The 27,814-nt window shown below is 53.3% G+C and overlaps 1 protein-coding gene across 1 annotated transcript in view; it reads right to left on the reverse strand.

The window, feature by feature from the left end:
* The window catches only part of PCSK6 (proprotein convertase subtilisin/kexin type 6), a 33,666-nt gene extending 6,197 nt beyond the window's left edge, over positions 1 to 27,469 (reverse strand). Inside the window, exons 1-16 of the mRNA XM_066196262.1 lie at positions 27,251 to 27,469; positions 22,137 to 22,241; positions 17,410 to 17,520; positions 16,649 to 16,792; positions 16,002 to 16,078; positions 15,269 to 15,357; positions 11,976 to 12,148; positions 8,139 to 8,351; positions 7,259 to 7,359; positions 5,589 to 5,692; positions 4,998 to 5,115; positions 4,019 to 4,207; positions 3,643 to 3,779; positions 1,542 to 1,721; positions 857 to 959; positions 98 to 294 (exon numbers count right to left, since the gene is read on the reverse strand). Coding sequence (XP_066052359.1) covers positions 98 to 294; positions 857 to 959; positions 1,542 to 1,721; positions 3,643 to 3,779; positions 4,019 to 4,207; positions 4,998 to 5,115; positions 5,589 to 5,692; positions 7,259 to 7,359; positions 8,139 to 8,351; positions 11,976 to 12,148; positions 15,269 to 15,357; positions 16,002 to 16,078; positions 16,649 to 16,792; positions 17,410 to 17,520; positions 22,137 to 22,241; positions 27,251 to 27,469 — 2,260 coding nt within the window. The remainder of the gene's footprint in view (positions 1 to 97; positions 295 to 856; positions 960 to 1,541; positions 1,722 to 3,642; positions 3,780 to 4,018; positions 4,208 to 4,997; positions 5,116 to 5,588; positions 5,693 to 7,258; positions 7,360 to 8,138; positions 8,352 to 11,975; positions 12,149 to 15,268; positions 15,358 to 16,001; positions 16,079 to 16,648; positions 16,793 to 17,409; positions 17,521 to 22,136; positions 22,242 to 27,250) is intronic.
* Positions 27,470 to 27,814: the final 345 nt, after the last annotated feature.

Consider the following 27,814-nt stretch of genomic DNA (forward strand, 5'->3'; position numbering starts at 1 on the left):
TCAAGGGTCAAGGTGCGTTCTCCACCCATAGCACTTAAAATAGAAGACACCCCTGCACATCCTCATGCTGCAACGTGCAAGTGATAAACATCCTTACGTTCCTCGGCGTAGAACCCGGGCGGGCACAGCAGCACGCAGGTGCCCATCTCGGGGTGGTGGTAGAGGTTCCTCTTGCAGGCCGTGCACTGGCTCGGTCCCCTCCCGACGCAGCGCTCGCAGCCCTTGTGGCACCGCCGGCACCTCCGGGCGCCGTTGTCACCGAAAAACCCGGCAGGGCACGAGCTCACACACATCCTGGGGAATGAACCAGTGGCACCTGAGCTTTGGTGCCAGCTCTGGTCACCTCCTGCCTCAGGCACCCGCCACTGTCCCCTCACCTGCAGCGTTTGGGGCGCCCCCAGCCTTGGCAGCAATTTGAGCTAGTTTACTTCTTATGATTTACAGTGTCTTGAAAGCCACAGCTCTAATACAGAGACAGGGACTCTTGTCCCAGCTGTAGGCAAAGTTTCCCCATGCCATCCCAAGAGACTGAGAAGTGAAACCCCAGTTCCTGAAGTGATTTGGCAGCTCAGCTGGGTGTCCCTTGGGTGTGGGTGACCCCAGCCAGTGAAGCGAAAACTTCTTCCCCAACATGATTACGTGGCCAAGATCCTCCAGGACTCTCCAGCTCCATGTCCCCCACCCCACTGTACCCTAATTCAGGACAGGAATCCTCACACATCCTCCTCCACCCATTTAATTTCTCATACACTTCTTTCTCTATGCAAATATCTACCGCCCACAGTAACCTGCGAGACCTGAGGAAAGGTGCTGCTGTTTCCTGGGGACCCCATGGGGACACCCCACCACCCCTCACCTGCCAGTTTTCATGCTGCCCAGGCTGTAGTGGATGCAGTTCAAGCACTGGTCGGCGTTGGGGCCATCGCAGCCCTGGTCACCACACTCAGGGTGGCACGGACCTGAGGAGGGGGAGACCAGCTCAGTGTGGGAGAAGCTGAGCACCCTCCAGGCACCACTGCCAGGATGCCCTGAGCACACCCTCCCTGGACCACTGGACACCTGGACCCTTCCCTCATCTTATTCTATATCCTATATCCATTATATTTTAAATTTTATTCTATCTTCTGGAACAGCGTGGCTTTGGGTGCTTGTCTTTCCTGCAGCTCATCCTTCCGAGAATGAATCCCACTCAGCTATCCTCTGGCTGAACACTAGTGCAAGAGCAGCTTTGAAAGAGGGACCTGCTCTTCAGGGAGCAGCCGAGACACCCGCCCCTGCCCGTGCTGGAGGAGGGAAGGTGGGCAGAGGAGCTTTTTTTACCCCTCAGACAGCTGCACCACCAATTTGTGGCCAGGACGGGGCATTTTCCTACCTTCTAATTTCACCATCCTGCTGCCCCATGCTGGCCACAGGCACTGCTCCTCCCAGCCCGCCTCAGCCCCAGGCAGGATCAGGCCTCGTGGCTCCCCCAGTTTTTATCAGGGTTTTCATTTCCCTGGGTCCTCTGGGAGGAACAACGTGGCAGCCCAGGCAGCGCTTACCCGCGTACTCCTCCTCCTCCTCTGCCACCTCCACCTGGCTCTGCAGGAAGGCGGCTCTCGATGGCTCCATCTCCGATGTTGGCACTTCCAGTGACCTCCCCCGGGACTGGGGCCCACTCAGTGCAGTGTAGGGGTGCTCCCCTGTCCCGTAGAAGATGAGGCTCCACTCCTTCAGCTTTCCTGTGGGGCAGACACAACGTCACCCAGCCCGCTCCCTGTCTCGCCCACCTCTGGGGGACCCAAGTTTTGGGGGAAGCAGGAGGAGGGTGGACTGGACCATCAGGATGTCACCAGTGGCACAGCAATGCAGAAGCAAACAGTGAACACCCAGAAATGTTCATGAGCCCCTGAGCTTCCAGCCCACACAAATGCAGCTGTTTAAAGCACTTACAAGGGATTTTTAATTCCATAACTCATCTGAGGAACCGCAGCATCACCACAGTCTCCGAGTCCAACACTGGAGAGAACCAGTAATTTTAAAAGCTCCACAATAGAGGATTATTTCTGTCTGACAAAAGCCACCCGGCACACACTGGATTATTTCTTGCTGCTGTTGCTCCAGCCATCTCTTTGCCTGACACAACAGAGGTCTGAGCTTGGCATCCCCCAAAACACCGTAGTGCACCTGGCGAGAACCCCCCAAGGCCTTACACCCACACCAACACCCTCCACAAGCCACATGGCTTTGGGGAGAGAGTCCAAAAATGCTGCTGCTTCTTTCCAAAGCTGTTTTTCTTCCAATTCCCCATCGATGCGAGTCACTTCATGCCTGCAGTGTGCTCGGCTTTAACTCCTAATCCCTGTGTTTCCAGGAAGGGCTTAAAATTTGCAATATCCAAATCCCTTGGCTCCCCCAAAGGCATGAGAGGACACACCTGCTGCACCGAGCAGGGCTGGTGTGGAGCCTGTGAAGGGTCAAGCCCTGGCAGCATCAGCTGGGGGAGTGCCTTGGCCAAAAGAATTTGCTTTAAATCTAAAATATCCTGCGTGAGGAAAGCCCAGGCTGCACGGGGCTGATGTAGGGGTGCAGCAGTACCAGTGATGTGACACTCATTGTATTTAATTGATATTAAATTAACCAATTTAGTGGTAATAAATACCCATTTCTGCTACGAGCTGGGAGCATCTTCCCTCTTTTTCCTCTTGCTGTGCCCTTTCTGCTTCAAACCCAGTGCAGACTTTTTGAGGGGATGACTTAATGCACTCATTTTCATTTCATTTTGCCAAGCCCTGATTCCCGTGAGGGGCTCAGAAACACCCGCCACAAACTGTAAATACAGGGGCAAAAGCAGCTCTGTGGGCGCTTTGCTGCTGCTCTCCGAGTTCAAAAGATTTGGGGTGAAGGCAGCAAACAGAAACACTCTCTGTGCAATGCAGCCCCACGTGCACCTCCCGCCAGAAAGTAGCGTGGGAGAAATTTTTAATATACTCCTGGCTTCCTATCAATGATTGTGTGGATTTAACACCCCCACAACACACGCCAGCCCCAGGCAGGATGCTTCACATCCCGCTGCCCCCAGCCAGCGAGGCGGCTGCCGCTTCCCGGCGGGGCCGGATCCTGCCCACACGGCTCCTGTGCTGGGAAGGGGTCATGAAGCAGGGGGCCAAGCTGGGAAGGGGGGGCACAGCAGGGTTGGGGACATGCAGGGGGCCAGGCTGAGCCCAGCCACCCCCCACCAGCATGGTGGCAGTTCAGGGAGGTTGTCCATCGGTCTGCAGCCCGAGGGGCATCATCCCCTTGCGCCGTTGCACAACCAGCCCACATGCCAGATGTCCCAGCAGTGAAGCAAAACAAACAAACAACAATTACAGCTCTTGGGTTTCCTCGTTTTGACTCATTACAAGTTTAATTTTGGAAACCTGGCTCTTGGGTGCAGCCAGTTTACTGCTGCTGCTGCTGAGAGAAAACCAGCTTCCAGCTCAGCCAGACCAGCAGCTTCCTGCATTCAGAGTGGACATTTCATTCCCATTTTTGAAAATCTGGGCAATAGTTTTGCTGGAGACCATAAAACTCACAGCAAAATTTGCAGCCAAACGAAGCAGCCTACAAAGGGTTTTGGGAGCGAGAGGGACTGACTGGTGGGCACTGGGGGATCCTTACCTTGCACGGCGGGGTTGCGCACTTGGGATGGCGTGTCGTGGATCTCCAGGGTCCACTCTCCTGCCGCCCGCTCCCCCCAGCAGTGGACAGTCATGAACTCCCAGCCCTTGAAGCCTTCATTGGAGTGGTCAAACACCCTGTAATGGTAATGCCACCAAGAAATGTGACTTTGAATGTTGTATTTTATCAGAAAAGGTAGATAGGTAATTGAGGATTTTAGGGATCCTTGTATGCACACCCCTTGCACCAAGCTCTCCTGCAGCTGAAACCTGTGCATGTTCTCCACCTTCCCCCCAAAACCCAAGGAAACTTACAGCAACCCCCTAAAGGAGGATGCTGCCCAGCCCAGACACGCCCTGGCTCTGGCTGCTCTCACCTCCTGGCGAGGAGCTGCGACCGCGTCCCGGCTGGAGAGATGAGGCTGATCTGGAGGTCCCCCCGGCGTGGGTGGGCGATGCTGAGCCGCACCACGACGTGCTCCAGGTACAGCACGTGCTGGTCCCTCTGCTCGGCACAGGCGCTGCTCAGGGTGCTGGCACGCAGCACATGGTCAGCTCGGATGTACCTGCCAGGGAGAGGGCACTGCGTCAGGACAGAGTACCCCTGGCTCCCAGGCATGCACGCCCTGTTAGATTTGAACCTGGTCTCCTGCTGCTTCACAGCAAAAATTATCTTATCTGCCACTGCAATTCCCAGTGTCCTAGCACGGGAATTTGCTGAATTGCTGGATGGTAACGAGATGAGTTTGAAGTGCTTCGAAGATCTATGCCTTATGGGCTGCAAGGGCGCTGCTTTATTATAATTACGAGTGCAGCGCTCCTCTTTGGGCTGTAATTAGTGTCTGTATCAGATAAATAGCTTCATGAACACACTTGGCTCCGCACTCATTCCTGTTTTGCATATGCAAGTCTCTAAAAGACTTTTCTGATTAACAACTCTCTTGCTCTACAGCCAGGCATTGGTAAATGTGGAGTGTCCACTTGGTCAGATCCCTGATGCCACTCTTCACCTAGGAGGGACTGACCTATCAAGGATGAGATGTGAACATGAGCTGGATTGAATCTGAAGCCAAATTCAAAGAGAACCAAGACACTGGAAATTTGGTAATCTTTGCAACAAATCACCAGGTTTTGGTGTCTTCCAACACATCACTGCTCATATAGGACCCAGCAGGCAAGGTGGGTTTGGTCTCTCACTGTCAGCCCTCAAAAATTCCCTGCTGATCACTCATCTGGGAAGCAAAATCTTGCAAAAGGGAAAAAAAAAAAACCCACCCACTGGCAAAGCTGGCCCTGGACAGCCCTAATGGGACCTGCACTTCATCAGGCCATAGGCAGAGACCCCACAACACTCACTTGGGCACCCTGTCCAGGCTTCCCACGCAGACGTGCTGGGGAGGAACCATCTTCCACTTCTTGGCTTCCACCACAATAGCGTCAGCATCCACCAGCCCAAAGCCATATAGATGGCTAACTGGAAAGAAAGAAGACTCAGAAACCCTCAGCCTTCCCAGCAGGGATCAGGAGCTCCTCCTCAGTGCTTGGCAGAGCACCCTCCAACCATCAGGGAAGGTGTGGACTTGACCCCATTGGGGTCTGAGTTGTTTCAGCACATGGAGCTCATCACCCTGTCCAAGTTACACCCCAAATCCACACTGGCATCATGGAAAACCCACTGCTGGGAGCAGCCCAAGGAAAATAGCAAGAAACTCTACAGCTCGAGAGTGTCCACCAAACAAGTTTTCAAATCTCCACCCAGCAAGAGTTCCAAGCATCTCATCCCGTGAATAACCGCTCTCTCCTCCCTCCACTTAGCCTGAAGTTAGGAACTCTCAATGAACCTGATAGTGGCCACCCATGGTGAATTGTCCCCGTAAGTGAAGCTCTGGAGACCTTTCTTTTCCCTTGGTTGGCAGTTCTTGCCCTGCCATCCCCACGGCCTCTCACCTTTATGCCCTGCTCCGTTGGTTTTCCAGTCAGGCGCTCGCAGGTGCCCCGGCCGCGAGGTTTTGACCAGCAGGTGCTGGACGTCCCTCCAGGTGAGCAGGGGGCTGCAATGACACGTGGCTCATGGGGTGGCTCTGCTGTTCCCAGTCCTCCCAGCAACAGCAGGTACCCCACTGAGTTAAAAACAAAACAACAACAACAAAAAAACCAACACACCAGCCACCCCTCTTTCCTGTTAGGAAAAAAGCAAGAATTGCTGATTTAAATGCTGACACCCTGCCACCATTTGAGGCGTCCCAGCAGAGTGGTGCGCCCCAGGAAGGGATGTCACATGCCCAGGGGAATTGCAGGATTTACTCCTGGATAAGGCCATTTAGCTCTCAGTCTCTAGGGTAGAGATGAAGCAAATCAGGAAGGTTTTCCCCACTTTTTTGTCGGAGACAGGGAGCAAAGCACATCCTGAGGCAGGATAGTGGGCTCAGCAGTTCACTGATACACAATGCTGAGCAAACCTTCCCTTTATAGGTGTAACAGCAAAAAAATTGCTGGAAATAAAACCTGGGTTGTTCATCAAACAGAAAAATTAAACCCAGATTGCCGGCACCTCCCCAGACTGAGTTTGTGTGTTCAGAGTGCTGGACACTGAGTGCTCTGTGCTTCTGAGCCCCCTCACAACCCCAGCTCAGGGATGATATTGCTGGAGAATTTTCCCCACTTTACTTACAGTCCATTGTTCAGCATCTCGAGCTGGGATTTATATTGCTCTCGAGCAACATTTAAAGAAAGAAATTCAATTTATTCTCTCTTGTCACAATGGAATGCCTGAGCACTAAGCTCTGGTAGTTAATGTTGCGGTTTATGCATCAACTAAACAATTCAAAAATTACATCTAAAGCTTTTAATATATTTGTAATAAAAACGGCATCTCCGGAAATGCTCTCGCCCGACCTGGGTGTTGGGATTAAACCAGAGGAGGAGGAATGGAGCCACAATCACCATCCCTGGATGAGAGTGCAGCGCTGCCCTGAGGCTTATTGTTATTCCCAGCCTTAATTTTATTTCCACTCCATAAAAATAATAATCAGCTCATGAGAAGGCACTCCATGAAGCAACACAGAGGGGCCCAAGGGCTGTTCCTGGGCTGGGGGTTCATGTTGGAACCAGGATGGAACCAGGATGGGGGCAAGAGGAAAAGAGCAGCTCGTTTGAACCTGGAGTGTGTCGCTGGCAATAAAGTCCTGTGAATTTTTGACATTATGAAAAAGTAGTCCTTTTCCCCTAGAAATGCAACACTTGCTGAAAACCATCACTTCTGCTGGCATTTCCCAAGGTCTGTGATGTTTTCTGACTTTTTTTTCTTTCCAGGAAGTATTTATAAAACTCCCATTGGAGCTGCCTGTCAGCAGTTTCAGTGCACCTACTGAAAAGCCTGACTGATGTCACCAACCCCAAACTTCTCAACAGATGGCAACAAGTGAAAAATTAGATCAATAAAACACCTGTGGGAAGATCAGATTCAAAACAACAACACCGCCAGAAAGGAGCGATTTAAAATAACTTTGTGCCATTTTGGTCGCTCTGGAGGAAACAAAACGGCCTTGTTTCTTTCTTTCTTTTAGCTCACCAGGTGCTAAATGTGGGAACATTTCTCCTGAGGAGGTTACACTTACTTTGCCTCCAAAGCCAAGGCGATGATGCCCGCGACCATCGGGGCAGACACGGAGGTGCCGGTGTGGCCGTCGGTGCAGCGGTGCCGGAGATCCGTGGTGACCTGTGGAGAGAGGAGCTGCAGCCCCCAAAATACTCCCAGCACAGGCACTACCCCATCCTGCATCCCAGATTTGCTTGGGATGCTGTCAGAGAGGAGATGAGCCTGCTGGTACCCAACCCCTGCCATGACTCCAATACCATCTTGGGGCGCAGAGCCCCAAAAATGGGCTGCAGATACTTTTGGTGCATGAGAAAACACCCCGTACTTATATTTTCCTTTGCTCAAAGGTGCAAAAACTACTAAGGGGGGAAAAAATCAGCTGGAGGAAATTGTGGAAGAAGCAGAGTGAGCTGGTGTGGGTACACGTCCAGGAGTGCATGTTGAGCTGGGCCATAGTAAACACTTTCCTCAAAGCCTCCAGCTCCTGTCTTGGACAAGAATTGCCATTTGCATAGAGGGGAAAAAAGTGCCATTTCCAGCTCCAGAAAGTCTCAGCTCCCAGTTTGGGGATGCCACGCCCCTGTAAAATGCCTCCACCCTCCCCCTTTTTTCTCTCTCAGGCTAAAAATTCTCAAAATTCACTTTTTTTGAAAAAAACAAGATACAGTGAGCAAGTACTTTGGGGAACAGGTAAATATTTACACAGGTATTTTTGCAAACCTCCAGCCCTTTCACCCATTTACCAGGGAAAATGTGACATCCCTGAGCAAAATCCAGAGCAAAACCTACTGCAGAGCTAAGGACAACGCCGAGCTCTTCCAGCTGAGCCATCACCCAGCCCAGCCATAAAGGAAACACCCAGGGGATGCTGCCCCACTCCATGTTGGGGTAAAACTCACAATTTTCCGCTCATAAAACGCCCCGCTGCTGTAGGTGGTGGCGAGGGTGGAGGCACATTCCTCCAGGTACCAGGGCTTGTAGCCATTCTCAGTGGTGCTGCTGATGGAGATGGTGTAGATGCTGTTGGTGTAGCCATCACAGGAGCAGTAATCACCTTCTCTGCCGCCGTTCCCCGAAGCCCAGACGAAAATGGACCCCAGTCCCCTGCGACCCTGCAGAGACAGAGGGGATGGAGGGTTAGAGGGGCTGTTTGCCCAGCATGAGAGGCCATCCCGGCACAAGGAGGAGGGGGCAAGTCTGATTTTTGGGTGTTTGGTTAAGGTGGAAGGATGGGTCCCACCCTGCCCAGCACTCAGCCCCCTGCATCAGTCCCCACTGACTCAGTCAGCCCCAGTTTACCGGCAGTGACTCCCCAGAAAGGATGGGAGAGCCTCCAGCAACAAAATTTTGGCATTTTCCATGGAGGAAAACATCTTGGCTACTCGAAGTCCCCAGGCCAGGTGCTAACACACAGCATGGTGCTTTTAGGGATGGTCCTGCAGGAGGAATTGGCAGGGAACCACCAAACCCCAAATCTCCCAAGCCCACAAAGCCCCTCACAAACCACCAGAAACCTTCTCCCAGCCTATCCTTTAGGTTTCTTTTGCTTATCTTTTTATGTTTTAAATCCCACCCTTTTCTCCCCTTCTCATCACTTGGCTGGAACCTCTGATGGAGCCATCCCCACAGGGTACAGCTGTGGGATCCCACTGGGAATTGACCTCCCTGGAGCCAGGAGAAAATCCCACCTGGCAGCAGCAGCCATGGTGCCAACGAGGGCCCCCTAAAGAAGCCAGCACCACAGGAATGAGCCCCACTCACCCCTCCATCCAACTCCCTGCTGGGACACCCCGGAATAACCCAGCCCTGCGGGGGTTCACAAACAAGGTGCCGACATCCCAAAAAGGAGGATTTTTGGTGATCCGAAAGGGTTAGGGGCAGGAAATGAAGTGGCTGGTTCTCTTCCGTGCCCTGTAAGGCAGGGCTCTCCAGGGAGGATGGAGCTCTGCCGGGCTTGGCAGGCGATGGAAGCAGCGGAGCAGCCCCATCCTCCCCGTGGCTGCTCCTGCCACGGAGAGATTTCAGCGCTCGCCTGGGCAGATCTGGTGTTTACCTCCCTCCCACTGCTCTGTGGCAGCTTCCTCCACAAAAAATAATAATAACAATAATAGTAATAATAATAAAGCAGCTTTGCTCTGGAGGAATTCACCGGGATTTATTGTGGGCTTTAGGCGCCCGGGGGGAGTGGGATGGTTTATTACCTGTCTCGCCCCCCTCCTGGGGCAGAGGCTTTCTGAGCTGACCCTGCCTCTGGATACACAGTCTAAGTCAGGCTCTTTCCTTACTTTATGAAAGTTTTCATTATCTGGGCTGCCTCCCAGGCAAACTGGGTGGGTATTTCCCTAGCAAAGATTAATAGAGCTGTCTGGAGTTCTGCAAGAAAAAGTGCAGTTGCCAAGGGAATTACTGCCCTGCTCCGCATCACAGAGAGCTCGACCCAGCTTGCCAGCCCACCAAGCCTGCTGCTGGCATCTCCCATCCCACTTTCCAGGGTTTCCTGGATCTGCAAAGAGGCAGCATCCCAGCCCACACGCTCGGCGCAGACAGTGCCCGTCCAGCTCACCCACACCAAAGTCAAAACACCTCCAAGGATGGGTCCCACTGCATGCAACCCAAGCTTTCCCAAATCACTAATCAGAGGAATAAAACCAGACACAATTGGCCAAGCATCTGGAGATGTAGCGATGAATTTGATTAGGATCAGAAGACTGGGAGCCCAGACCTCCCTTTCATCCCTTGCCCCGAGCGTCGCACCCACAGGACCCAAGAAAGGCTCAGAACTGCTCCAAACCCACATCCCCACAGTGCCCAGGCAGAGCGGCACTGGGGGAAAGTGGGTTTGGAGACAGCACGGGCACATGAGGACATGAACAGGCACTACATGAATGACACTACAAAAATGCGCAGCTAACACCTGACAGCATTTCCTGGCAGAGCAAGAGCTCACCACATATTGCAACTCCCTCAGATTGGAAAAATCCTTTCTTTCCCTTGGCTCTCAAGCAAGGAACAATCAAGATTTCTGTAAGCAGACCCCAAACATCCAGCTTCTTAAGCCAATGCAATGCCAGTGAGGGGCTCTTGGCTTCTACAAAGCCTGAATCTGGGCATCATTTGAACCAGGGAATCCCTCCCTGGCCAAGCTGGGGCTGATCCAGCTCACCCCAGCAGCTCATGGGTTGGCTGTGGGATGCGCAGCGTCTCCTGCTTCCGCAGCACTGCGGGGCCTGGGTGTTTGCCCAACAGCACTCCATGAATGACCAGGATAAATATCCCCTCGTTAGCTTGGGAACTAATAAAGTGTGGCTGGAGGAACAAGAAACAAGATGATAAATTACCCCAGTGCAGTCCTATCGCTAATAGATAAAGGTTATTTTAATGTTTCCATTAAAAACTCAATTTTAAGGATTTATAACTCGGTTACAGCTGTTTGCTCGGGCTAAAGGTGGCGGTTAACTATCTGCTTGCAGCTTTCCTTGTTATTTAAAGAGATGGAGTTGGCAATAACGAGCTGTGCATGTGGGATAGTGGGTGCTGCAAACATGGGGTGGCAGTGGGGTAAGCGGGGCGTCCTCTGGAAGGCAAAAACAAATATCCTAAGACAGTGGGGCTGTGCTAGGCGAGTACCCTGCTGCTGCCTGTTTGCTCCTGCATGGAAAAATAAGGTCTAAAAAGCAGCTTGTTCCCCCGTATTTACACGGCGTGAACTCCCCGGCACTTCAATGGATTCCTGGGCAGGCTCACCGCCCCAGCAGGAAATCAAGTAAACAGTGGGAAAAACGCTCCACCCTATTTTTAGATAAGAGGCCACCCCAACTCCCAGCATGCTGTGGGAAGAGGCAGCAGAGGAAGGAGTGGTGGCAGGGGTTGAAGTGGGGGCTTCACAGCCCAGCCTGGGGCTGCTGGCGATGGAACACCACCCCCAGATTCTCTGGAGCAGCCAGGGAACAACCACTGTGGAGCCCTGAGCCACTGTGACAGTTCCCCACAGCGCCCACCAAGCTGCCAAAAAGGCCTTTTTCCCAATGCTTTTAGAAAACATTGGGCATTTTTTAAAAGTACCTAAAAAGGAAAGGGGCGTAGGAAGGCCAGGGCATCCCCAGCAGGGATTGACAGCTGTCAATCACATGTGATGTTGGCTGAACTTTCTTACTGGAGGATCGCAAGGACAACAATCCATTGTCAGATCCTGTGGCAACACCCATGTCCCTCCCCAGCCATGACACAGCCGCTTGCTCTGGGTGGAAAACCAGAGGAATGCTTAACGTGACAGAGGACAGGATACCAGGAGTCCAAGGAGCATGGAGGAGAGGGTTGGACCTACTGGGGTTTGGGATACTGCTGTTTCCCTCCACACCAGCATCCAGGGGGGATATGTTGGGGTGCAAAGTTACCCCCCCCCAGGACTGCTTTGGGTTTCTCATCCCGGCAGAGCTTCACAACACAACCTGGGGCCTCCCTGCCCTGCCAGGGCTCTGCTGAGGGGTCCCACCAGCACCAGGCACCTCCCACCGTCACCACCCTCGGCCGCCAAATCCACCGGAGCTCTTAGGGATGCCGGGGAAAACTAGGAAAAATTAGAGATGATTGACTCTCCCCCCACCCCAGCCCTAGTGCTGGCATTGCCTCAGGAGGCCGACCTGCCCATCCCCACGCCAGACCCTGGGCCAGCTGTGGCCCTTCCCAAGGGACAGGAGGAGGAGGGCGAGCGCATCTGGGCGCTGTGGGATCCACACCTTTTTAATGCCTTGCTCAAAAGCCTGTTTGGCCAATAGACCAGGTCCATCAACTGTCTTCCCATCATCATCTGGCCCCCAGCTCGCGCTGTAAATGTCAATGTAATCGGGTCTGATGCCAAGCGACTTCGCTTCAACAACATCTGTTACATCTCCATCTAACATACGAATGCCTAAAAGCACAAAAACATCAGACATTAGGGCTTCATGGCGTGGATGACAGCGTGAGGATTGCAATCAAAGGGCTTTGTTAACGGCGGCGGAAACCACGCGGCTCAGGCGCGCCTGGAATAGCTTCAGCCCGTGGCCCCGCATGCCAACGAGCCTGGCAGCAGGATGCTGGGGAGCTACGGGGGAAGTTTTCTGTGTTGCTGGCTTCATGGCAAGTGATGGAGAAGGGGGTGTCAAAATTCATTTCCCCTCTATTGGTGGGGAATGGGTGGTGGTGGTGGTACTGCACTCCCCAGCAACAAACCCCCACTAAAATCCTTTTTTCTCCCCTTTTGACTCCTTAGCTAGCATATTTCTCCACCTGGAAGATTTTTGGTGTTTCCTGAACACTCATGCACCCCAGCTACAGGCACACTGGTGGGATGAAGCCTCTCCCTTGAGCAGGGATGACTGTGACTGTCCCCAAACCCAACCACTGCCCAACTGATGCCAGCAGTTCCCTGGAGAGGGAGAAGCCCCAAGAAAAAACCCAGGCTGTGGTTTGTACGGCCAAAATCAGAGCCGGGACCCCAACACATGGTGGGATAACAACACCACCTGGGCTAACTCTCACTTCCAGCTGGGAATGCCAGCAGGTACCAGCCAGGATGCTCACAGGCAGAGCTCACCAGCCATGGTGGGATGGGCTGGGGGATTGCTGCACACCCCCAACCTCCAACTGCTGCAATATGAGAGCACAACCCCCTCTGCTCTCCATCACCCTTTCCCTGCTGGATTTCCTCTCCACACAGTGGGTAGGGGGTGCCAGGCACCCCAACAGGCTGCCCAGAAACAGTCCTTACAGGAAAAACGATGCTGGAAATTTCAGCATCGTATTTTGTCAGCCAGGGAGAGTCTGGTTTATAAAAACGCATTTCCCCTTCCACATGTATTTTGTCTTAAAGCAAACAAATGCAGGCAGATGTCATTCCAGCTGCAGCTGCGCTCTGGACACCAGTCAACTGAAATATCTCCTTCTGACGCTGTCCCCAACCAGCCAAAACCAAGATTAGAAATGTAAAATCAGGGAGCAGAGCTGTTCCCAAAAAATTCCTCTTTGTCAACAAGAAAACACAAGAAGGGGCAGAAAGCCAAGCCCAGTGTCTGAGCTGCACCCGGCAAGGAAAACCAGCTGAGGAATGGGGTTTGTGCTTGCTGTATGTGGCTGTTTTCATCAGCCAGCCCCAAATCAGCCTAAAGTCAACCCAAAGCCTGCCCAGAGACAGCCACCCACAATGAGGGACTCCCTGGTCAAATAATGGGGAACAGGAGGGAGCAGGGGTGGGTGCTGCAAAATAAATGAGCTTTGTGTCACACAGGGAGCAACACCAACCTCCAAAGCGAGAATTCGAGGAGAGGGAAGAGGAGGAGGAATGGCAGGAGCCCTTTCCTTGAGCAGTGATGTGTTTTGCCCAGGGCATATGAAAAGCAATGCAAGAGCACTGAAGAGCAGCCAGTAAAATTAGATGGGAGCTCTCCGAGTGTGACAAATAGGCTTTCCCAACAAGTTGTGCTCATTAATCGCTGCTTTATTTGTGTAATCCATCTAAAATCACTCTCGCTGCAGCTATAGCGTATTTTCCTCCATGATTCCAAACTTGATACGGCTCAGACTCTATTTTTCCCCTTTGCCTGCTCACGTTGTGGGAAGCCCCTGGCCTCCTGTTCTCTGCCAGGTGCCTTGTCTCACTCAACACCTCCCCAGCACACCCCTGAGGCAAGGCACTCGTTAAAGGGAGCAAATTAAAATGAGACCCAGAGGTCGTCATAAAGTCAACAAGGAAAGCTCGTCTCCACAGCTGCTGTAGAGAAAGGAGCATGAAGGGAATGGCCTGATCCTGCAGGATCCAATAAATTCCACTATGAGCTTCGCTGCTTGCTGTGTGCTTGGAGATGGGTTTTTAGAGGCAAGAAGCCTCTGAGAAGCAAGAAGCCATCACATATGTAGTGGGCACAGGAGATGGGATGGGATGATGTGCCATGGCCCTTACAGCCCTACCAGTCCACTCTTCACCCTCCCTGGGGTTATTTATTTCCTTCCTCTGGGGATTTTTCCAGCACAGACAACCACGGGAGCTACTTGGCCAAGAGCAAGATCTTTGTGGACACTGCTCCCATGCAGACACAACCCTAACAAAAGCTGTTGTTTCCTGCACAACCAGGATGAATAAGCCAAAGAAGGAATCAAACCCCAAATCTGCCCATGGGCACTTGGGTCCATGCTGCTGATGGTCACTTTTCCTAGCACTGGGGTGGTAGGAGGGGCTGCAGGAAAAGCCCCTCTCCTGTTCCAACCATGCCAGGGGTGGGGCTGAAGGCTGAAAGAACCCAGCTCCAGGCATTCGCTCCCTACACAGTTCCATCAGCCATGTAGGTGGGACAGCACACTCCCACCCCTGCTAAGACCCTCATCTCCCCAGGGTTGCCTGGGTTGGGCAGAGCTGCCCCAGCTCAAACCAGCTCGGCTAATGCAAATCCACTCAGCAATGCTAATTAGCACTAGGATGGAATTTAGTGACGGAGATTCATTTGCTCTCCACACTTTGCGTTATTTGAGGGGCTGTGCAGAAGATCCCCCCCCATAAGCATCTCTGCCCCCCCACCTTCTTGGTGTTTTTTCCCCCTGAGGGGATTTTTGTGGTTGTCCCCAGCCCCAGTGCTCTGAGTGGCTCCTCAGCATCCCTTGACCGCACAAATCAGTGACATCAGCTCTGAACCTCAGCCGGCACCACTGACCATAGCAAACACACCCACCCCAAAGACAGAGCCCCCCAAGAGCAGTTATGGACTTCTGGGGTGAAAACACCACATCCTTAATCCACATGCACCCTCACGGCAAGGATGCAGCCCAAACAGAAAGTTTCCACCCTAAATACACGGAGCCAGAGTCCCCTGCATGCCATACCACCCATCCTCCCCCAACACCCCTGGGGCTCCCTGCAGCCAAGGCACCAAGCAGGAGACTCTCTCCTGGGGGAGCAGCAGCCCACCTCTCCCCCAGGAGCCTGTTGGTGTGAGCAGGGTGGGCATGGTCCCTCAGGGGATGGTGAAGGGCGGGGGAGCCATGGAGGCAGCAGCCTCACCTCCGATGCGGGCGTTGTAGGCGATGCCCACGATGCAGTAGGAGTTGTTCGCCGCCGCCGCCACCTCCCCTGCGCAGCGAGTGCCGTGCCTGCAAGGAGAAACCCCATCAGCTGATGGCCATGGCAAAGGATCCCTCCAGCAACACCCCACCCAGCACCAAAACCAGCCCCAAGGCTGGAGCAGAGGAAGAATCTGCCCTTACCCAAAACCCACACGAAGCGGGTGGAGGAAACTAATGATGGAAGCAATTTGTTGTTTGCATTTGGCACCTAAATCCAATCTGCTGTTTGCATTTTACACCTTGATGCAACTTCCTCTTTGCATTTTGCACCTAAATGCAACTTCCTCTTTGCATCTTGCACCTCTGTGCAGGCTGCTCTTTGCACTCCTGTTTCCTTTCCACCTGTAACCATCACGCTTTAACTGAAGCCCAAAAAACGCACCCAGGCCTCACCATCTCAGTCACCCACCCTGACTCATGTGGTTCAATCCCCAGTTAGGGCAAGGAACCCCCTGGTGCTCTATTGGGTGGCTGGAGAATTCATTAGGAACGGGTGTGGTTGGCACCAGCTGAATTTGCACTGAACACATGGAGTCTGTGCAAAGCCCTTAACACAGCCTCCTCCGCAGCACTGGGAATGGGGAAAGGGACCTGGAAGACAGCCCTGAGGGGACACCCAGTCTCAGGGACACCCCCAGACTCCCTGCTCCTTTACAATTATCATCACATACTTGTTCTCATTGCTGGCATCATAGCGTGGAGTTGGGTCGTGGTCATTCCCATTAACATCGTAGCTTGCAAGAGGGTCCTGAAAATATTAGATTCACCATTAGATTCAACCTGCTAGGTGGTTGTGGTGGCCAGGAGCTGCAGTGATGGCCAGTGCAGACAAGCAGGGCAGAAAATTACATTTTCCCCTTAGTTTTTGACTGTTTGCTCAGAATAAATAGTTTTACTCTGCAGTGCTGCATGTTTCCCAGGGGAAATATCCTGCTACCTCAGGAACTGCTCCTCTGAACCCCAAATCCTGCTGGGCTCAGCACCCCCCTCCCTCCCACTGTGGCTATGTGGGGTTTGAGCTGGGGCTGAACGGGTTCATGCAGGTTTTTGGCTCTGCCCTGGTGAGCAGAGGGAGGAGGCTGCTTCCCAGGCAGCTGCAAAGGGAGTTTCCCCCAAACCTTCTTATCTAAAAACCTCATTTCCTTCTTAAAAACATCTCAAGCTTCTTTTTTTCTTTTCTTTTTTCTTTTTTTTTTTTTAACTTTCCTCTAAATATGCCAACGCACAGACTTCAGCTGTGTTTACACACTGAAATTCTCCATAAATCAATTCATGGCCAGGATCAGCCCCAGTCCATCCCATCCATCCCCCAGCTCACATAGTTTTGCAGGAGGTCGGGGTGGTTCCTCTCTATGCCGTCGTCGAGGATGGTGACCACCACGTTCTTGCCCGTGTAGCCCCGCTGCCAGGCTGCCAGGATGTTCATCTCCGACCTGCACCGACTGTTTTTATCACCGCAGTGCTATGGGGACAAACACAGCTGCAAAAGGGCTGCAACCCCATTCCAGCCCATCTAAGCAAACAGCCAGGCTGGGAGCCCGTTTAATCAACCAGAAAATATATTTACAGCCCACCCCCTGCCATATAACTTGCAGATTTGTTATAACTTTACTCCACAGATCAAACCCATCCAGCAGCAGTTAATCCAGGCAATGCTATCTCCCTATTATTCTTTTCCTCTTCCATTTCTAGTACTATGGGCTCTTGGGTTTTGAAGTGCTCGCTTCCTTTCCGCCCTTAATTTTCAATGAATTTCGCTGTCAAATACAGATCGATGAAGCAGGCAGGAGAAAAATTATATTACAAATAGATGGCTGCAGCTCTGGGATGGGTAAAATACAGCCATGCTTGCTCCCAAGCCTTTGCTGTGCAGACCATGATGAGGGGCTGCTAACAAGGGTGAAACACTTCAAACCAGACTCCCAGGTGTATTAATACACTATTTTAAAATCCTGCTGCCAAGCACATTTGATGCTATTATTTCATTATAAATTATATGGCCGGGCTGAGCAAAGATTGATGATGCATTTGCTTAGAAATAAATGTCCCCCCATAAAGCAGTGACAGGGAGACACCCACCAGGTACCACATGTTGGGCCACACTGGGTCGTTGAAGGGCAGGGCATGCGGCTCCCCTCGGACCTGCCTCTTCACCCTCCTCTTCACCTCCTGCTGCTGCAGCCAGTCCACCTGCAAGCAGAGACCTGGGTCAGCATCACCCATGAGCACTGAGCCGGGCATTGCCCACTGAAATGGGCTGTGGGATGCAGAAGCAATGCCAGCCTCAGCCTGAACCCATCCCGGCATCACCCCACGCTCTGGCAAACCCCCATCTCCACGGCCAGAGCTGCTGTGGAGACAGCAGCTCCGTTTGGAAGGAGACGAGATGGATGGACAGACAGACAGGGTGAGCTCGGCTCATTGTGCTGTCTAAGCCAGACCAGATTCCTCTGCTGGTGCAGCAAAACCCTGGAGCACAAATAACGTCGCCTCCGAGCGCGTGCCTGAACCCCCCCGGCTTAGCAAAGCACAGAAGCACGCGCTGGAGTCCCGCTGGAGACAGACCACATATTTCAGTGTTTAGTCAAACTTTTGGAGAAGACTCAGGTGCTTGGCTTAGTTTTTGGGCTGATCCTTCCTGCCGGCTGGGAAGCAGCAGCTCAGCCCTGAAGCTGTTCCACCTGGCTCCGGGGCTGCTCATCCTTGGAGCTCCTTCCTCCTGATAAAATTATAAAAGCTGGGGGCTTTACCCAACCACAGCGCGCATTTCCCAAAACTATGCGATGGCCACACACGGCTGTGGCAGATCTCAGGGGACGTGGCAGGCTCCACACAAGTATTTCTGGCAGCGGCTGCGTGTGAGGTGGCCTTGGAGCTGACCACTCTGACATTTGTTTGCGTTCCAGCAGGGCATGACACGCAGAGAGATCAAACGGGAAATGATCTGGAAAAGGCCATGATTGGGAAATGCTGGTGTTTGCCCACGGTGCTGTGGCGGGAGCTGCCTAAGGTGCTGCTTTGGAAGCAGTCACATCCCATCCCTATCAAGAATTAACCACCCCCCAGACCCTTTATTGCCACACAGAGGGCTTTCCTGCCTGCAGCACAGAGGTGAAACACAAGTTTAGTGATAAAAAAGCTTAGAAAAGTAATTCATAGACCAAATCTTTAGAGGTGTTCATGCTGGGGGAGAAAGGAGGCACCAGCCAATGAACCGTGAGGGCTGTGTGGCACATCCCTCCTTGCTGGACACTTTTTTCCTTCTGGCTCTGGGTCTTTCAGGAGCTGCTCATGGGAATGTCTCCATTGTTGTGACTAAGGTTTTTTAACAAAAGGAGTAAAAATACAAAATGCAACTTTTGTTGAGCTCATTTATGTAAAACTGTCAGCTGAACTGAGTTCTTGCACAGTTTATTGCTTTGTGCCTTGGATGGAAGTGGATGTCAGAAACCCGACAGCTTCCAGCCTAGAGCTTGGGTTTTAAACACATATATATTATAAAGAAAAAAAACACTGTTGAAAGGGGAAAAAAAAATGTATTTCATAGAAAAAATGATTTTCCACGCTGCCTTGGCTGCCGAGAGCGCACCGCTTTGCTTACACAGTGATGGATTTAAACACTGGAAGCAAAAATATAACTTCATGGTCTAGTTAAAAAAAAATAAAAATACAATAAATAGAGGTTATGGCCCAAATAACAGGCTTTTTTCCTTAAAGCACCACTCCCTGGCAGCATTTCCATGAGTCTCACTGCCCAAGCTACAGCTAGCACCTTTCCCTGCTGCTTTGCAGGATGCAGGAATGGTGGTAAGGTGTGGGATTTTGGGGGGTTTTGCCAGGAGCTGCCTCACAGGGATGTCTTCATCTCAAACAGGCTCCTGATCGAGCCCAACGCTGCCAGCCAGGAGTGGATGGAGACATCATGTGTGGACACAGAGAAATCAGCAGTTTAAGGACATTGATTTCAAGGAAGAGTTGATAAATCAGTGTGGCTGGCATGGGGAAATGGGCAAGCAGGAAGGAGTCTGGGGTATCCCTCCAACAGTTCCTGCAGCTCATGAAACTCAGATCGACTTCTGTTGCTGATCCAGGGTGGGGGAAAAGATTCTTGGAAATGTAAAAAGAAAAGGAAAAGAAAGGCTTTTTACAACTAGAAATAGCCCAAACTGTTATAGTCCTGAGACCCAGGATCCCTGCTCTACCCCTGCAAACCCTAATTATTGCAGAATCACAGACTGGTTTGGGTTGGGGAGGCACCTTAAAGCTCATCTGATTCCAAATCTTCTGCCATGGACAGGGACACCTTCCACCAGACCAGGTTGCTCCAAGCCCCATCCAACCTGGCCTTGAACACTTCCAGAGATGGGACAGCCACAGCTCCTCTGGGCAACCTGTGCCAGGGCCTCGCAACCTTTGCAGCCAAGAATTTCTTCCTGGTATCTCATCTTACTGTGCCCTCTGTCAGTGTGAAGCCATTCTCCCTTGCCCTGACACTCCAGACCCTCATCCAAAGTCCCTTTCCAGCTCTCCTGGAGCTCCATTAGGTACTGGCAGCAATCAGCAATAAGGAGATGACTGCGAGTGCCACCAAAGGACCCCATGAGGAGGCAGCACAGGCAGCCCCAGGCTGGGCCCTTCACCCTTGCTGGGAACAGAGCAGGAGCTTTTTATGTTTCCCCTCGCTTTGAGATTTTCAGTGGATGAGGCCCGGATCTGCCCAGCCTGGGAAGTTCCACCAAACACAATAACCAGCACATGTGAGAGTGCAATTCCCTTTGCAGCGCCAGAACAATGATATTCTGACTTATCCCAGTGGGTGCGCAGGAGTTAAAGTGGAGATCCAGGATTAACAAGATGGTTCCAGCACATGTTTGCCATAAAGCACAGCAAACAATTCAGATGGGGTTGATTTTGCCGTGGTGCATGGCCAGAGGCACAGGGACAAGGTCATGGCACCCCCTGATGAGGATTAAGATACTGGAGCTGTGAGGATGGAGCGTCAAGCACTGCATGGACCAACATGAGCATTCCAGTGAGCAAGGCAAGTTTATAGCAATAAGAGCTGCAAGTGGAGCCCTAGGGAGGGTGGCACAGCACGGTATGACCCCACTCTGTATCCCACTGTCTCTCCCCACCACAACCTGTCTCCAAAATTGCTGGCTTCCTCCCTTTCCATCACCTGCCACATCTCTTGGCTCATATCAGCCCCAGAAGGAGCAGCCAGCTGCAGGGTCTCCTGGGGCAACAGGGCAGCTCAGCAGCAGTGTGGTCACACAAGGATCAGGACCCCAGCTGCTTCCCCGTGTGTCCTGGAGTCTCCTCTTTCCCAGACTTCTCCTGGGGGTGAAGAGCTTGGCCGTGGTCCTCCTGCCCAGCTCATGCCACCGACCCCCACAGCAAACAAATACCAGCACTGGAAACAATAGCCCCTGGAAGGCATGGAACCACCCAACATCTGCAAACAACCGGATTGGCTGGTTCATCAGGATTTCTGCAAGATTTGTTTCCATCTTTCCTACTTCAGCTCCAGTCCTCCTGCCTCGAGGTGATGTTTTCCTGCATGCATGCAAAGCTGGTGCCATACAAATGCATCGCTTAAACGATTTGTAAATGTAGAGGGGAGAGGGGGAGAGACAAGACATGCCAACAGGTTTTGAGCTGATAAGGAAGGATTAAGAGAATAGGAGTTAATTGCTCTAGTTGGGAGCCCAGAGAGCAAGGTAAGGTAAAGGTTAATATGACTAAAAGCCAATTGATTTAGTTTGCATTACAACCAGACTCATTTAAATGGGGGTATTTCAAATGCAGAGAATTCATCGTTTGCTGGGATTCCTATGCACCCCCCTGAGGGCGAACAGCTTTAATTAAAGCCCAGCACACTTCCAGGGCACCAGGCTCCCCTCGCAGAGGTTTCCCCCGCTGGCAATGCAGCCACGCGTACGCCTCCTCCTCAAAAATGTGCTACAGACCTTGTCCAAATATTTAACAGCAAATCTCTCCGGAAAGCCTGGGGAGGGCAGGGCTGCTGTGTGTGTCTGGAGAGATGCGGATGGGACACGTGGTGCAGAGTGGGTTGGAGATGTTTTGGGAAAGAGCATCCCAAGGGCGTCTCAGCACCCCAAGGATCAAGATGCCAAGTGTCAGGCATCACTGCAGGCACCAGTAGCTTGCTACAGCATTGGTACCTTCACCAAAATGGCTTTTGCTGCTTTTATGTCCCCCTTTCCCAAAGAAAACCCCCCTTACCACTAACCCTTCCCCTGCTCTGCACAAGTTACATCTCGCAGTGCTCAGGAGGAACTGGGGGAGGAGGACAGCCAAAGGAGAGCCTCAAGCCTTCCCCACCACCCCAAACCCAGCTCGCCCAGGTCTCTCCTTGCCTCTTTCCCCCCATTCCCCACTACTTTTGTCAATTCAGCTGGGCTGAAAATCCCTTTGGATGCTTGCTCTAGGAAAAAAGCAACGCAGAGCTATTGCCAAAGATTTCACACATAGCAACCATTGAGGCAGCAAGTGTTGTGGCAACTGGATCAACACCCCGAGCATGCAACAGCCATTCTGTCCTGGAAAGCTTTTCCCCCTTTTCTTCCTCCCGGCTTTCAGGCAGATGTTAGTGTTTAGTCACTTTTACGTATTTTTCACCACCGCTCTCCGTACCCGTGTCCAATGAGTCACTCGTGTGTGCACAGGGCTGTGGCTCAAAGGTTACATGTCATCCCAAGATGCTCCAGCTCACACTTGACCCAGATCAAGCCAACAGCCTCCTCCAGAGACAGGTGGGGACCCCAGGGTGCCCAGCCCCGTACCTTGGGGTCCATGCGGAGGAAGTTGTGCGGTCCCCGGCTGCTCAGCGTGGAGCGCTTAAATGTCTTGCTGTGGTGAAAGTGGTAGTAGTTTTCCAAGCTTCCAATCTGGGGGAAAAAAAAAAAAAAAGAGAGAAAAAAAAAAAGAGGTTGTTTGGGTTGGTTTTTTTTAAAGTCTGTTTTCCCGTGGTTGCCCCCCCCCTTTTTGTACTGGCAGCATCAGTGCAGCCGTGCCCTGCACCCCAAATCCCTCACTCACAACAGAGCTCCCGGGGCTCGGGAGGATGCAGGATGCTGGCACGAGCCCCGCTGCCATCGCTGTGACAAACAGCGTTGGTGGTCGGACGCTGCACTGGCACAATAGAGCCCGGAAAACATTTTTATGAATTTTCACCCATTAAATGCATCTTTGAAAACTGCCTTTCATCAGCTCCCAAGCAGAAATAATGAGCTAAAAATGAGCTCAGCAGCTGCGGCGCAGCCAGGGGAGCTGTGCCTCATCCTCCTGCCTTCTCCGCCCCGGCTGCACATAAGGAAAGGTGATTCGATCCCTGCTCGCCCTGGGATGCTCCTGGGAAGCGTGGGATATCAATGTGCATAGCCTGGAGTGAGGGATGGCAGCTTTTGCAGGAAAACACGGTGCCAGCCACACCACCCTGCCAAGCCCCGGGGTGGCTGCGCTGCCTCCGCTGCCTCCGGCCCTCTTATCCTGGCATCTGGAGACACCACAACTCCTCTTTTTTCATCCCAAAAGCACGGATAGGATAAAGTCCTGGGGCTATGCAATGAATCGAGGGATCTCAGCCAGACACCGCATGTGAAACATCCCATGGGGATTCACAGCCAGAGGGACGGGAATGACCCAAAAGCTGCAGTCACTGGTGTGTGGCTCCCAGATCACATAATTTGGGTACAAATTGGGACTTTGCTATAAATTCACTTTTGTCTGAGTTTGGTTTTCTTTTTTTTCCCCCTGCTGAAGAAAAAAAAAAACAAACCACATTCCATGTCAGGAGCTGGATGTTGGGAGCCAGTGACATTCCCTGTGTCTTGCTCACAAGGACCAGAAAGGGCCATCCTCCAAGCATCCATCTGCAACCCACGAGGCAACATCTTTAAGCCCATGTGTGACCCAGGGGCCAGGGTGACATTCCTGAGGCCAGACCAGAGCTGGTTGCAATGGAACAGCAGGGGACAAACAGGTTTGTCTGGATCAGAGGCTAAGGTAGATGACAACTACTTACATCTTTATCACACTTGATTCCTTGAGATCTGCCAGTGTCTCTTACGAGCATTAAATATTTAATTAGTCTTGCTCTGCCTTTTATGCCAGGATGTCATTTCACCAACTTTACTGCTGTTAGTGTGATTTTTATAATTTATTTCCACTCAAATTCGTTTAAACCCTCCCTCTTTCCCCTTCACATTGCAGCATAGCTGGACATTTTCTTTAACATCCACATAAAGGGGTTGCTCATTGCAAGCTGCATTTGCCTTTTAAACCCATTCTTCAAATTCATTTGCATTTAAAAAAGAGAAGGAGGGTGCTTCAACCTCTCCATATTTTAGGAAAACCTTGACAAGGCCACTCTTGTCTCTTGCTCACTCTGCCTGGAAATCAGAGTACAGGGCTTACCATAAAATCCTGCAACAGTTTGGGTGGGAAGGGATCTTAAAGACATCCAGTTCCAATCCCCTGCCACGGGCAGGAGCACCTTCCACTAGACCAGCTTGCTCCAAGCTTCATCCAGACTGGCCTGAAATAGGGATGGGGCATCCACAGCTTCTCTGGGCAACCTGTGCCAGTGGCTCACCATGCCCACAGTAAACAATTCCTTCCTAGGTAAAGATTTTCTTCCTTTATTTTCACAAATAAATGCAAAATTACCACGCAATGCAAAGCAGCAAGAGCACAGGGAAGGTAATGACCTCATCATGGGCTCTGGGGATACACAGCCATAGCAGCAGGAAAAGAACTCTGTGCCCCATTTCTTTATTCTCCTGGGATTTATGGGTGGAAAAATAAGAAAAACCTTCCTATGCTGGGAATACCTTGAAAGACTGAGCAGAGGTTGATCCCAGTGGACTAACCTGGTAGACCTCCAAATGTCCTGTTCTACCTAAGATATTCTAAGGAGAAAAACTTGTAAATGTCATTTTTCTTTTTAATGAAAAAGGATTTGTTGTCCTCCTTGTGGTCAGTCAGCACAGTAAGGGCTCTGCAATGCAACCCCATCTCACCCAAACCATTTTATCTGTGCAAAGGACAGCTACACCAGCGCTGGTGCCTTCCAGAAGGGTGGATCCAAATAGGAAGGTAGTGAGCACTCCCCTCCTGAGGATACCACCCATTCCCATCAGGGACAAGGGGTCCAGTTGCTGAGCTCCTGCCTTCAGGAATGTAATTCTCAAATGATCACGGATGTGTTCAGCTCAGTAAGGATCAAGCCAAGAGCTGCAAAATGACAGGAATCCAGGAAAGCTCCAAATACAGCCCAAAATTAAACCCATCCCTCTCCTGCACTGCAGGTGAGACCACTGAGGATGTGCCAGCCCTTCCAAAACTTAAGTGTTGGACACCACACATGGAAAAATTCATATAAACCCTGCAACCAGGATAGGAAGGGGGTCACCATCACCCCCGAGCCGGCGGCGCTGCCCGGGGCTCCGGCACCGCACCGTCCCCACAGCGCCCTCGGCCAGGGCCTGTCCCGGCTCGTCCCGGCACAGCCGGGGAACAAAGCCCGGCGGGGAGGAACGAGCAGGCGAGGAGTGAGCAGGCGTTCGAGGGTGTAAAAGCCGTTTCTTTTGTTTCGTTGTTTGCTTCACTTAAATAGAAGTTGACGCAAGTGATTCCCCAAGGGAAATGTCACTCTGCCATGACCCAGAAGGGTTTAGAGTGTCCTGGCTTTTGGTTTGGGCACGAGAAAGTGCGGGGAGAGCTCAGAGCTGTGTGTGCCAACCCCAGCAGTGCCTTTCCCGGGCAGCACCGTGTCAGGAGCCTCCAGGATTGCACCGCAGAGGAAAAGAGGTCACCAGCCACCAAGGCAGGCCTGAGCCTCCCTGCACCCAGCTGGGTCTTCCAGCGACCATCACCTCTCCTCCTCCCTCACCACTTTGGACTCCACTCAAACATCTTCCCAGGGTGATAACATCCTTGGCAGAGTTTTCCAGCAGGTTTTGTCCAGAATCAGGCCCCCCAGGAGGGCACATCTCACTGGGGACAGTGCCATCACCAGCAGCTCCACAAGCTGATGATGCAGGAGGACAAGAGGGGGGCACCCAGGTCCCCACGAGGCTCAACACACCATGAACCTTGAGCACGACACTGCAAATGTCACACGTGAGCACACGTGCAGGGAAAGCAGTTCCTCAAGGTTTGACTCTGGACGGGACCCAATGGAAAAAGCCCAAAACCCAGTGGGAAGAGCTTGGAGAGATGGAGAGCTGAAGGCAGGGCGTTGAGAGCAGCTGGGGAAGCCCCAGTGGTACACGAGCTCCCAGTATCCACGGGAAAGACGGGAGCCAGGAACGCCCTGATGCAACCACAGAAGCATTTCCCTTGCTCTCCAGCCTGCACGGGGCTGCCCCGGGGAAAGGGCTCAGGGGAGGAAGGATGGATGCTCCAGTGGAGCCACATTGTGCCCGTGGGCCAAATGCCTCCAGCATTATAGGGATGAGCTCACACAACCGGGATGCTGGGGAAGGAGGGAGGGGTGACAGATGCTCCAGCAGGGAAGGGACACAGCAAAACCCCAAACCAGGAGCTGACGTTAGGCTGATGCAACTTGGGAGAGTGGGAAGTTCAATCAAGATATTCTCTGGCTGAAGAGGGATAAACACTGAAAAGGCCTTCGGGTTGCACAACCACCTTCGCCCAACCCTGTGACAGAGGCAACTGAACAATACATGTGATTTTCTCCTCGGTGGGACGGGAGCTGAGCACGCAGGTAGGAGGCTGAGGGTGGGATGTGAGGGGTTGTCCCCCACAGGAGGTCACGGGTGCAGGAGACAGTGTGCCAAATTCAGCCTCCCCCCCCCCCAAAATTGTTTATGCAGCACCCCGTGACTTTAATTATAGTTAAAAGCAGGGTTGCGATGTAAAGCAAGGTTATAATTTGTAGTCCAGGAGACACCTTGGGCAGAAGGACAACCTGAAGTGTCACCCAGCCAAAAAAGCACCGGGCAGCTCCATGGCAATAAACTCTGGAACAAACTCCGAGGACACCAGCCTGCGTCTGGGATTGCAGAGGATGAAGAAATAGAGAGGAAAACGAGCTGCTGTGCGGAAAATCGCTTTTAAGACACCAGTGTTCTGCGGGGGTTTGAAAGCAAAAGTTCTCTGTGTTCCCAAGATCTCCGATAAACCCGGGCCAGAGAGTCCAAAGTTTGTTAAACCCACAAATACAACTTTCCGGGGTGGGAGGAACTTGTGCAACCCCCCAGCGGTGCGGGGCGAGGGCACCCCGAGGAGGGGCATCCAGCCGGGGGGAGACCGCCCCCGAGCCAAAGCGCTCCGACAGCATCCCCGCGTGGTCCCCATTCTCATCCCCATCGCTCCGGGGGCTCATCTCCCGCTCCTGGGACCCCCGGCACCGGGTTGGTCCCGGGGAGACAGGGCAGCTCGGCGAGACCTCCGCCAGCGGGGAGATCTCGGGATCCATCTCCCGCTCCTGGGATCCTGTTCCGGTCCCGGGAGTGCCGGCAATTCCGCGGGACCCCCGACGCCTCCCCGGTCCCGGACCATCGTCAGCTTCCCGGTACCGGGAGTCCCAGTGCGAGACCTCAGGCAGCTCCCCGGCGCCGAGCTCCCCACTCCAGGGATCTGCCGCAGGCTCCCAGTGCCGGAATCCCCGGCAGTTTCCCGAGACCGCTCCGCCTTTCCGATCCCGGGACCCTCGGAATCTTCCCGGAACCCTCGGCTCCTCTCCGGTTGCGGGACTCCCGGGGTGAGACCCCCCGGCATCTTCCCGATCCCCCGCAGGCTCACGGTGCCAGAACCCCCGGCAACTCCCCGGTCCACCCGCCGGTCCCGGTGAGACCCCCCCCAGCCCCGCATCCCCCGCTCCCGGTGCCCCAGCACCTGCCCGCTCCCGGAGCCCCCCGCCGCCCCTTACCTGCCCCAGGCTGATGTACCCGTAGGCGGCGGCGAGGCGGGCGGCCTCGGCGGGCCCCCCCCGCACCCGCACGGCCCAGTGGTTGGTGTAGACGGTGCGGGCGGGCTCGGCGGCGGCCCCGCGCCCGGGCAGCGCCAGCGGCAGCGCCAGGGCCAGCAGGCAGAGGCGGGCGGGCAGCGGGGCGGCCGCGCTCCCCGCGCCGGGGCCGGCGGCGGGCATGGTGCGGGGCCGGGCCGGGCTGGGCGGAGCGGGGCGCTGCGCCTTTTAACCGGCCCCGCAGCCCGCGGGGGCGGGGGGATGCTCGGGGGGGGGGGGGGGGGAGGCGGGGAGGGCCCGGGAGAGCGGGCGGACGGGGCGGCCCCCGGCACTGCCTCCCCCGCGTCCCCCCGCCTGCCGCCGGGCAGCCCCGCTGCGTACCCGGCGCTGCTCCCCGGAAACCCCCCCGCACACCTCTGCAGCCCCGCTGCCCGACACCGGGCAGCTCCCCGGACATCTCCGTGCCTGGCTCTGTGTCCCTTCCCCGCGTGTGTACGGACAACTCCCCGTGACCCCCGGCATCCTCCC

Source organism: Chamaea fasciata, unplaced genomic scaffold, assembly GCF_029207755.1.
Source record: "Chamaea fasciata isolate MVZ Bird 193981 ecotype frontalis unplaced genomic scaffold, bChaFas1.0.hap1 SCAF_14, whole genome shotgun sequence".
Taxonomy (NCBI): Eukaryota; Metazoa; Chordata; class Aves; order Passeriformes; family Sylviidae; genus Chamaea; species Chamaea fasciata.